The 12,109-nt window shown below is 40.6% G+C and overlaps 1 protein-coding gene across 1 annotated transcript; it reads right to left on the bottom strand.

The window, feature by feature from the left end:
- Positions 1–5,418: 5,418 nt before the first annotated feature.
- Positions 5,419–11,791, bottom strand: LOC128877799 (kynurenine/alpha-aminoadipate aminotransferase, mitochondrial-like). The gene is made up of 8 exons (XM_054125338.1): positions 11,413–11,791; positions 10,918–11,105; positions 9,882–10,052; positions 8,960–9,220; positions 8,390–8,569; positions 7,274–7,400; positions 6,450–6,658; positions 5,419–6,173 (listed from the first exon to the last, which is right to left on the bottom strand). Exons 1-8 carry the CDS (start codon positions 11,504–11,506, stop codon positions 6,087–6,089), a joined length of 1,317 nt encoding a protein of 438 aa, XP_053981313.1. The 5' UTR covers positions 11,507–11,791; the 3' UTR covers positions 5,419–6,086.
- Between the last annotated feature and the right edge of the window lie 318 nt (positions 11,792–12,109).

Raw genomic sequence — 12,109 nt, 5'->3', positions numbered from 1 at the left:
CAATTGTCTAAGTTTATCTAATAATGGTTACAACTATTTATTAGATAGTAGAAATTCCACCTTTCAACTTGCATTTTGTTTGAAACGAATCCGACAACTCCACGCTGAGCTACAACATTTTAAAGTTTCTAGTGGAGCAATAAATAAAACAATTGTTTAAGAGTACCTAACAATGGTAATAACTATTTATTAGATACTAGAAATTCCGCTCTTTAACTTGCATTTTGTTTGAATCGAATCGGACGATTCTACGCTGAGTTATGAGACTTCGAAGTTTCCTATTTAATATAATACATATACATATAAATGATTGATCCAGCAGTGGCCTACATAAATTCCTGGCAAGGACACGCAATTCCGAGAAATATTATATAGTAAACATAGGAGTGCAATTCTTGGAAGGAACACCCTCTGAATTTCCGAGAAGTAGTAGTAAACATTGTAGTATTTCTTGGGTGGAAAACCCCTCTATGTTCTTTAGAGGAGACACAGATTTATTTATAGTTCCTTTCGAAGGATTTTGATGAAACTTGGTATACAAGGGATTTGGGGTCGCTGATTTCAAATCTGCAATCAGAATTTATAAAATCAAAATGGCGGATCCAATATGGCGGACAAAAATGTGAAAAATGATTCGATTTGGATGAAACTTGGTATAAAGGGGTTTTCGGGGGCACTGATTTCAAATCTGTACTCAGAAATTAGACATTCAAACTGGCGGACCATATATGGCGGATCAATATGCGGAAAAGTGATTCGATTTAGATGAAACTCGGTATACAGGGGATTTTGGAGTCGCTAGTTTCAAATCTGAAATCAAAATCTAGACATTTAAAATGGCGGATCCTATACGGCAGCACAAAATGCGAAAGATGATTTGATTTGGATGAAACTTGGTATAAAGGGGTTTTCGGGGACACTGGTTTCAAATCTGTACTCAGAAATTAGACATTCAAAATGGCGGACCATATATGGCGGATCAGTATGCGGAAAAGTGATTCGGTTTGGATGAAACTTGGTATAAAGGGATTTTTAGGGACGCTGATTCCATATCTGAACTCAAAAATTAGACATTCAAAATGGTGGATCCTATATAGCGGATCAATATGCGGAAAAGTGATTCGATTTGAATGAAACTTGGTATACAGGGGTTTTTGGAGTCACTGGTTTCAAATCTGAATTCAGAATTTATAAATTGAAAATGGCGGATCCACTTTGGTGGCACGAATGAAAAAGTAACTGGATTTCGTTTTATAAAGTGAAATTAATGACAAAACAACTTTCGTCTTTAATCTGCGTTTACGAAATTTGTATTCAGCAGTTTCATTCTCCAAACATGGTTAATTTCGGTAGGAATGAGATTCGCCTAAGCGAGATCTACAGATGGTGTCATCTATCGAGTCGGTTCATTGTCTTGTTTACTAGACACGCATACGCAGACGTCACTAAAAGCGAAGCTACTAGCTTTAGCTAGTTAGGCTAAATTTATCACCATGTTATTCCCGTACCTGTACAGGACTAAACGCACTTCCACCATCCCTCGTGCAGTACTCGCAGGACATTTATCCCGCTATCGCCGCGATCTCTCTCTTAAAATCACCCTGTTCCGTCAATCAATCCCCGATCATGAACCTCTCCACCGAATAGGCGCATCGTCCGAGCAATATCTGTTCATTATCGATCATTTAGTCTATTATGTCTGGGTTAGAATAAACGATACACGTTTACCTGCTCCGCGGTACCGAATACACTTTGAATATCCGAAGTCGGTACTCGCAGGACACCTAACCTATTTTCGCTACAGTCTATGCTTCGAAGCTACCATGCCGTGTCTATCAATTCCTGATTATCAAACCCTCAGGATCGACGCGACGTTCGAGCTGTCTATCCATTACTTGACAGCAAGTTATGTTTGAGATAAACTACATTCATCACTTTAGCATACCTGCTCCACGGTAAATTCTAATCATCTCATAATATCTCGAGTCAAGAAATCTCAAAATGTTTTGCAGGGCTGCGAAGATTGATATGCATCGACAATTAGTAAATTTTAAATGTCTTCAGTGTCTTAAATATCTTCAAATGTTTGAAGTGCCTTGAGAATTCTTAATCTTCCGGATGTCTTAAAAGTCTTGAATGTTTTCAATGTCCTGAAATTGTTAAAACTCCGTTTGAAAGAATATACGCCATCTCCATGCTCACGGGACACCCAGCCTATTATCAGAAGTCCTCCCTAAAACTCACTTTGCATGCCAGCTGATGATCATCCCTCCAGATCTACGTCCAAGCACCATCCCTTCGATATCCTTCATTTATCCTCAGCATCCGCGTTAGACACGGTCAACTTGCGAGCAGATACGGCGTCCTTTAATTTGTTATCATCCCGCGGTGTAACGTGTTTTCAGGATGTCGGAGATGTTCGGAGCGTGATGTATAATGGCCGTTGCAAAGGGCTCTTTTCCATAGCGAGGAAACGGAAGGCTGTGTTCTGTTCGTGGCTGGACGATATAGGTAGGGGAGGTTGGGAAGATCTATTTTTGCTGGATAGTCCGGGCTGGTCTTTCTCCGTATCGTGACGTGGTTAGGTGGGCGGGCGGGCCCCGCCGCGCCGTAGAAACGGCAAAACACAAGACACGGAGGAACCGACGGCGGCGGAGGAATCAGGCGGAGGAAGAGCAGAGGCAGGAGCAGGAGGGAAAGGCCAAGCGAGGTAGCGACGTCACCCACGGAAATCAAGAGTAATGCCAACACGAAACTGCACTACCCCTCGCGCACCCTTGCCAACCACTCTCCTTTCTCGCTCCATTCGTCCTACACCTTTCTCCGTTCCCCTCCTCCTACTCTATGCTTACTCTCTCGCGGCTGGCTGCTCCTCCGTCTCGACCCCTCGGCTAGCCATCCTTTCTCTCGCTATCATCCCCTATCGCCATCTCCCTCGATTCAGTCTCCCTCTAGCCGGCAGGAGTCTCTTCCCTTCCTCGAGCCACCCTGCTGCCGCATCTCACCTCGCGATCTCACCTACCCCCGGGGAATAACCCCCTTCCTATTGTACGGAGTAACGCCAGGGAACGAATAGAGGAGCGACAGAAAACGTAGAGCACCGCGGAGCTATATACGAGACCCGCGGACGAGGGTACGGCTCGAATCCGAGAATTCCAGGCTTCCTTTCCGCGTTTCATCCCTTTTTTACCCCCCCCCCCCCCCTCCCCCTCCCCCGTCTCCTTCCGGCGTCAACACCCCGCGAGCGCCATGTCGCGCACGGACGCTCTCTGCGCGGCGCGGAGTAACGCGCGCATCCTTGAAAGCCGCTGACGATGGATACCGTGTGCCGGGACTAGATTTGTAAAAATAATGCCCTCGTCTGACTGAGACGAGGATAACGCACTGGAACAGTCGGAGGAACGTTGAGGTATTTGCACGACGCTTTGCCTGAGAATCGTAGCGTATGGTTGCTCCAGCGACGTCGATAAAAGAAATGACTTCGGTAGCTTTGCCTTTCATGGCTGTTGAATACTACAGGAGGGAAGTATTGCCGTCGATCAACGTTCCAGGTGGTTTTTTTTGCGTGTATTTTGAGGATTTGTGGAGCCCTGAGTCTGGAAATGAATTGATTACAAAATTTGATACGTATAGATATCTACAGTCAGTCCTATAAGTATTCGTATCCACTTTGTCTTTTAAAGAAAGTCTAAATTAAATGCCAAGTTTGATATTTCCAAATAAATTCTTATTATAAATATATTCATGCGTATTTGCGTATCTATCACTTAATTTAGGCAAACTACTTCAATAGACATAGGGGATACGAATACTTATTGGAGTGACCGTATGTGTTTGTTCATTGGCCTCTGTTTGGATCGTGTCTCAGGAGTGTTTCACACAAAAATAAGGGAATTAGTAACGATTTATCTACATATACAGTAATTTTAAGGAAACTAGAAAACTGAACAGACAAGTTTCCAATCCTTAATAATAAACCACGTTATCGGGTCGTATATGCTAGTCAATCGTGGCTCGTAAAGTCGCAGAACTGACCTCGATGATCCCCAAGCAGAAAACGAAAGTGAGCTGGTGTCTCAGCGAAATCCCGCCCCCGAAAATGTGGCCATTCGTATGATCGGCCGTATCTGTGCATCCCCTGTAACGGCTCCCAGAAACGTCTTTTAATATACACTATATCTTCGAAGAGGCCTGGGGATTTCCCTTCGTTCCCCTTGTTGGAAAAAATACACAGGTCCGCCGTCTTAAATCCATCATTACGCGTGTATTAACCTCGTTCTGCACCCCAGAGACTGATAAGAGCAAACGTTTCCGTCACGTTTCGGGCGATTCATTTTTATTTACTAGACCATTAAGCTGAATAGTAATCTATGTCTTTGGTTTGAACTTCTATTTGTGGGTGATCCTTGGAAAATTGAATTTATTAATTGTGTGGGGATGCAAAGTTATGGAAATAACCATGCCACTAATGTAGAATGTATAAATATTCCATATCCATTCTACAAATCTAAATCACAGCTTTCACACATTCCAAATACTTCTTCCAGCATTAAATGCCTAGAATTCGATGCATTAATTCATACACTTGACGCTTCTAACAATAACCAAAAACGAAAACAGATCGAAAAAATCGATTTAGCTTTTAGTTCATTATACGGTATCGTCACGTTGCCGATTTGCCTGTCATCCTTTCTCTGACACTTTCATAATAAAAGAACCTTTTTCTTCCAAATTGATCTCCAGAGTTAGGTGAAATATTCATATCTGTCATCGCTGCGGATGCTCTACCCCTGTTTTCTACTTTTTTGGAAAATATTCATCACAGGAGATCGATAACCGTCTCCGATCTTGCGTGCACGAAACTCGCTGTTATTTTTTAGTTTATTCTTAGCACTCTCGCGAAAACACCGAGAATACTGCATGTCACCATTTGTCAAGGAAAAATGCTGTCCACATTTTCGTCTAATTTAAGCGCGGTGGACAAAGATTTTTCGAAAAACCGCATCGCGGCGGCGGAATTAACGAGCGCAATCGCCCGTAAAGCAAACAACACGCGAGTTAGACGTCAAGGGAGCGTGCACGCCGCAGGACGGATCTTCTCGGCTTGTATTGCAGCAGATTAAATTAATTTCGTCCAATTAATTGGTAGTTAAGATGTTTAGCGTTAAGTGAAAGAGTCTAGTCCCTGTCCGTCTACTCCTCCGCCTTTCACCCTCTTATCCTCAACGCGCCATCTCTTACCCTTTCTAATCTTCCGTTTGCTTTTCCCGGTAACGTCCGAAAAATTTCCAAACCACAGATAAATTTACAAATTGAACGAAAAAATGAACAGTATTCGTGTAGATTAATCTGTAAATTAAACATTGTTCGCATAGGTTCGAAACAATTGGTAATTTAAGGCAGGAAGTGACACAGCGATACAATCGACGCGATTTTATTACAAAATGATAATTTTTACAACAAGTCGTGATAAATACACGTGCCAACGACGAATAACAATAAACTTCTATAATAATTAAGTACGTACGAAGTTTGCATCGCTAACAACCCTCGAGTAAACCATCACTGGAAAATGTAATATCTTACTGTATGATAATAATCGCTTGAGAAAAATTAAATACATTATCTACAGGTCAAAAATAAAAATGTAAAAAATGAAACAGACAAAAGTGATCAGTTTGGCTGATCACCACGCGCTTACTTAAAGGCTAAGATGAATATGACACTAATGAACACTTGATGTGATGAAGGGATGAATCCATCAGGATTATCGTGAAATATCGCCAATTTGGTTTCGTCGTATTAAATGATAAAAAAATTTTAAATACGCAATTATAAATATTAAATCAAAACCGAAACTTTGGTCCACGACGTCCTCTAAAGGACTGGTCAACAAATATTTTTTGGAGTTTTACCATCAGTGGTAAAACTAGTTTTCTATGTTAGTTGATAAGTTTCCGTCGTTCCATAAAAAGATTCCGTCCTTACCAACGCATGGTGTTTCTATCAAACACCGTAGTTCCGTACTAGTCGATGGTAATGTCAAAAATACTAAATATGCTACTTAGTAGATTGTAATACTACTGCTAAGACAACGTATTGCCATTCATTATTGAGTACTTATTCAGCAGATCCAGCTCCGATCTGATCAGCTGTGCCAACCTCTTCAGCGCCTGAAAAGGAAACAATTGGAGCATTAATAATACTTATCAACAGATGGTAATATTTACGAGGACAAAGTATTCTTTGTTTAAAATTTTCTCAATCGATCATCAGAAATGTAAATATCCAATTAGTCAAAAATGAGAAAAGAATGGAATAGAATCTTCATGTTATCAATGTTTAAAGTATCCTTGACAAACGTGACAGTTCCAGAAATGACGTTCAAATTTAAAAAACTTAAATAAACCAGACTGTTGAGTTTAATCGAGGCATTCAATGAGGCGTACCAGATCCATTTCTTCGTAAGTCGCCTTGGAAAAGCTCGCCCTAATAGCGTTGCAAGGTTTGCTGGGATCCGTCATGAACGCTGCGCCAGGCGCCATAATGACGCCTATCTTGACTCCCCCTTGCATGATCATCTTCCAAGTGTCCTCGATCCCGTGCACTTTGATCCACAGGAAGAAGCCCCCGCTTGGCACCGAGAATTCTGCCAGGCCTACGGTGCAGAGAATTTGACGTTATCGCATTTGCCATAAAGTCATTCGCAATTTAATTAACTTTGAACAATCTCTGCGTATCGATAGCGACTATGAACTGCGTGTCGACAGCTCGTCGTACACGGAGACTACTTATAAGTACTCCTAATTAGACTTAATTAAATTAATCCCAAGATCGACCTGTATCCTTACTTCTGTAGCAACTGTTTACTGTTTTCTATTGATGGACGAGGTCATGCAAGAACAACGAGATTTAATTAACACGTTGACTGCGGCGTTCGAATTCGTGGTTGCTACCACGCGGCGGAAGGAACGGAAAGAACGGCGGGTAGCAACAACAGAGGTTGAGAAGCAAGACGGCGGAAAACATACTTTTTTCTTTTCCAAGACTGAAACGGCCGAGAAAGTAAACAGACGGACTAATGATGAGCCCATATAGCAAGTTTCAAGTCGAAACATTGAAAATTCAAGGGTTGGGAGCGTTCTAAAAGGAAGAAAGGATGAAACGCACACCGTGCGTCCGCCGCAGTCAACGTGTTAAAAATCGATACTGTGTTCAAAAAATACTTTTTTTCTGTTTTCCGACAGTTGAAAACTGATTTATGGATACGAACCATGCAAATGTTTCTCAGCCAAGGCTGAGATAATGTCCCTGCGCTGTTTGTAGAAACACCTAATCATCATAAAGTGGTCCATCAGTTTGTCGTATCCCCAAATTTTCATCAGCTTGTACAGTATCACCTAGAAATAGCGAAAAGGTCATGAAGAAACCGTTCGTTTCTGATTCGAGCGTTGATAATGGTCGATCGAGTGTTAACGTCGCCGATAAGAGCCGACACGCGCCACCGTCGAACGATAATCGCGCGAAGCGTGCGAAGGGGCCGATATTTTTCTCCGTGTTTCATCATATGGGGAGAATAATATTTACGACGAGGATATCTTTATGAAGCGTGCAGTGACATACGCTTTCTTGATAACATTGAGCTACAGTGAACCATAAAAGTATTTCTTCTTCGTCTGTCGATATCCTTTTATGACGCACGCTACTTGTCGATGAAAGTATTTGTTAAAATTAGAGCCCCCATTTATACGTGTACGCGTGTACACGGTTTTCACGTGTAACACGTAAAGTCGTGTAGAAATCCGTGTAGTAAATACCCGTGTCCATATTACATGGATACACGTGTATTATACGGTTACAATTATTCTGAATCATTCTTTACAGTCAATACATTGCAACAAAAATATGAATTAATTAATTACACGTGCACGTGTGTAATTACCACACTTGTCTGATATCCGTGTCTCGTAAGCGTTTAAACGTGATAGATGTGACACATGTATCCGTGTATCGCATTGTACGTCTTTTAGACGAGAGCTCTAGTTAAAATATTAATTAAGGTATCCTGCTAATTGATATCAGCCTCTTTAAGAAATAATAATTTAATGCACATTTATGGCTAATTGGCTATTCGCTGCCTTGGTACGACTTCAGTTTAAATAAGAACATCAAAAACGTTGAATGAAAGATTTCAGAACTATGTTTTATAATTGTAATGCTTTCAAAAACAAATGGTAGAGAATTGTTGCCCAAGGTGAAGTTTTCATTGGAACTTATCTACACATGATAATATCAAGACTTATCGTGAAATGTGTTTCGTATAGGGGTAGATTACCCCTATTCGAAGGGATGGAACCGACTGTACCAGCGATGGAAAGTGTGTACCAACCTGGGATAACGTTGGGGCGTGAAGGTGGCTGCTCTGCAAATGGAGCTCTATGCTCGCTATCAGTGGCGCTGCAGCCGTGATGAATCCTAATCTGAGACCGCTGCTCAAAACTTTCGAGAAGGAATCCAACCTGATCACACGACCTTCTGTGTCCAGCGACAGGAATGACTTTGGTTCCGTCTGTACATAAGAACAATTACGTTTCACTCACAACTGAATTCTACCCATTTCAGAATTTAATCACTTTTTCCACTAACACACGGATACCTTAATTAGCAATAAGAAATTAAGTTTCCCGGAAAAAAATTAATTATTTCCACTCAATACTAAAGTCAACAGCATTTCTCCTCAAGTATTTAAAGATTCCAAGAACAAAGGTTCACACCCTTCACATACAAAACTATCTTAGCTCAAAAATCATCAGAAGCCATAATCTCAAAAATCAGGGTCACGAGAGCCTCCAAAAGACCTCGACATAACCAAACCACGAGAGTATTTAGGCAACCCACGCTCTAATCGCTTCCAGTTGCCAGAAGGCATCGGAAAATAAAAACAGGAAACGTTACTCACGTCTTCGAAGTGCAAGAACTGGTAAGGATCGTCGTCGATGATCAGGAAGTTGTACTCGCAGGCTATCCTGTAGATCTCCTTCCGCCTTTCCAGGGAGATAACAACGCCAGTGGGATTCGACCCAGTGGCGTTTATGTACATTATCTTCGGCATTTTCTTCCCCGAGAGCTGCCTGTTCCTCAGAGTTTCCCTGAGAATTTCCGGATCGACGCCTTGCTCGTCCTGGGGAATGGCGATCAGCTCCGCCTTGTGGGGGGCGACCTGTAATCGAGAAACGATTCCTTCCGAGTCTGCTTTCGATATCTACCTTCGTCGATGCAGAGATTGGGAACTGGAAATTAAGAGGATATACTTCGGTTCTATTGTTCTTTAGGGTGGTTAATTTTAATTTAAACATTTTGGCCCACAACAACGAGCGAGACTCGTGATGAGTAATTTGGGGCCATAAACAATAAATACGAGTCTGGCTCGTGGTACTTCGCTCGGACTTCCAACCTTCCTGTTTACTATGGCCCGAGCAATTGGAAGATAGTGTGCTATATGTGCGCTATATTTATTTATGAATTGAATTAATACTACAGCCAGGAGAGAAAAATTTACAGAGAAAAATTTACAGCCAGGAGAGAAAAATTGGGGTCCCTTGACAGAAGAAAAAGAAGCATCCGGGTATATCTAAGCAGTCTAATCATTGAATTAAAAAAAAAATAATAATAATGAATGCTCCTTTTTGAAAAAGATAATAACAGAACTACGTTTGACAGTACCTAAAAGTGAATCAAATTATAAACTACATCTGAAGTATAAATACGTGCGAGAAAATTGTATTCTTTCGTTGAGGCGTTAAAATTTGATCAATGGGGGTTCGCGTGTACGATCCTGAGGAAGATCGAAGGTAAATAGAGAACGGGGGAGAATTACTGACCACACTTTCCACACCAGGATAAAACGGATCGTGCACCAGAAGAGGATCACCAGGGCCGATTATAGCCTCGAGAGTTTTGCTTAATCCGTCCTGAGCTCCGGAGACGATCACAATGTCGCGGCTTTCCCACAAGGGAGGTGCGTGCATCCTTCTCTGGAACTCCCTCAGGCTCTGAAACCAATTTAATGTCCAACGTCGTTAAACATATTGGAGGCAATTGCATTATTCCGAGGAAAAAGGAGAACGAAGAAGCGACTGAGGAGAGAGAACCCGAGGATCTGGCACGTGGTCCACGATAAACAGGAATCGTTTACTCGAAACTTCGTTGACTAGACTTTATCGTGTTATGTGACGCGGGCGTGTCATTGTTTATTATAAATTTAATTAAATGAATACTTGGAGTGGTGGCACTGTCATTGGAACGGTAGAAGGAAGAATTTTGTTATTGAAACTGTTGTTTTAATTAAGCTATCGATTAACTTTTCGCTGTTCTATTAAGTTACTTATTGTGCGAATTTCTGTCTATCCTTTTGTATATCGATAAATATTTGTTTATTTATGCTTTAAAGATGAAAAAAGAAAGAATATTCGTATCATTGTTTAAAAATTAAGTGATATAAAATGAAAAGAAAATTCACGCAAATAGTATGGTCCCATCTGTGTCCAATCTGATGTAAGAAATAATATAACATGTATAGAACCTTAGCGAGATCAAATCAGACCATATACGTGTAGACTTTAGAATCGAAGATTATAATGGGTTATAGCATGGGATTCTGCTAGTATTCAGTATCTGCCAGAAGTTATTTCGCTCACACTCTAGAATGCTTGAAAGATACACTCCGGCAGGGGTATTATTAAAACTCGCCATTATTGAAACATTTTATTTCCCAGACATTGTTTTAGTACATTATTTTCTATTATTTTTGTGACACATCCTAATTTTAAAAATTCATGTAAAAGAAGATACAGGGACTTATACTATAAACTATTATTCCGAAGGAAGGTTAATTGCTGAAATTCAGTTTTTAATTACCTGAAGTAACGGTGGGTAGCCTTGTGTAGGGATATATTGCAAAGCAGCGGCAAGTTCCCTTTCGTTGAGAACGAACGACGATCCATCGTTAAGTTTGATGGAAATTTCTGTGAAAGGGAACGTTTCTTCGTTCGGCATTCCCTCTGCCAAGGAAACCACGCTACTCGGCGCGGAATACGCTATTTTCGCTGAAATAAATGCAGAAAGAAAATTTCGTTAATAATCGCTCCTGGAAAATCACCTCGACTATTCAGAAGAATTATGCTTTGAAGTAACTGAGTAAGTGACTGAAGTAACGAATAATAAAGAAAGGAATAATTAGAATAAAATGATGCAAATCAAACTTATTAACCAATTAAATTACTGATCATTAACTATACATAGTAAATTTTCACCAGTTTATCGGCAAAGAAAGTCTCGATATAAGCGATTGAATCGTTTTTCTCCAAATTCTTCGCGATAACAACAATAGGATCGTGAAAGTAATCTTCTTACTTAATTCCCTGGTGGCAGCGGACCTCCTCCGTTTAGAGACTTCCGTCCGGAAAGAAGAATAATCCATTTGGAAATTCTCCCGATTTTTGTGCATCTTTGCAACAAACGTTCACTTTCAATCGACCAATCGACGCTTATATTTTAAATTCGAATTACAATTAACACCTCGCGTGCTCGCGAATATCCCAAACAAATTGAAGAACGATTTAATTAGGAGATCAAACAGTGCAATTCGAATATATTGCAATAAGGTCGTTTAAAATTCTCTTCCGTCTATTTTCTTTCGTTGCTACTCGGCGTCCTTACGAAAAACAAAACGTACGACAAAACATACTTTTTGATGAAATGCTAACGCTAGTAGTACCAACAATGACAGTCAGCCGCGTTTACTCGGCTTTTATATTCGCGATAGCTTTGGTTGCGTCAGATAGCCTCAACGTATTCGATCAGGAACACGTGAGTTTCGCGCATTTAGATATTAGAAATCGACTATATACCATTGTTTTTAAAATTACTACGTCTACAATTATATTGAAATTAAAAACTGATAGATAATTTATGTATTCGTTTATATATTCGTAACATAGGTGGAACATGTTTATCTCGACATAATCAACGATATGCGCATCATTGCCATCGTGAGCGACAACTGTCATAGTTATAAATAAAAATCAATGATAGTCTTCTTATAATTTCA

Source organism: Hylaeus volcanicus, chromosome 1, assembly GCF_026283585.1.
Source record: "Hylaeus volcanicus isolate JK05 chromosome 1, UHH_iyHylVolc1.0_haploid, whole genome shotgun sequence".
In the NCBI taxonomy this organism is placed as follows: Eukaryota; Metazoa; Arthropoda; class Insecta; order Hymenoptera; family Colletidae; genus Hylaeus; species Hylaeus volcanicus.
The sequence above is the reverse complement of the archived record's forward strand: the minus strand, read 5'-3'. Positions and strand labels throughout refer to the sequence as shown.

Bases quoted from the DNA above. Each gene is read 5' to 3' on its own strand.
- LOC128877799 (XM_054125338.1), bottom strand. From the start codon at position 11,506: ATGCACAAAAATCGGGAGAATTTCCAAATGGATTATTCTTCTTTCCGG. The intron at 10,053-10,917 runs GTAATTAAAAAC...AATTGGTTTCAG, and splicing joins GCTACCCACCGTTACTTCAG to AGCCTGAGGGAGTTCCAGAG. The intron at 8,570-8,959 runs GTGAGTAACGTT...TCTTATGTACAG, and splicing joins AGTTCTTGCACTTCGAAGAC to ACGGAACCAAAGTCATTCCT.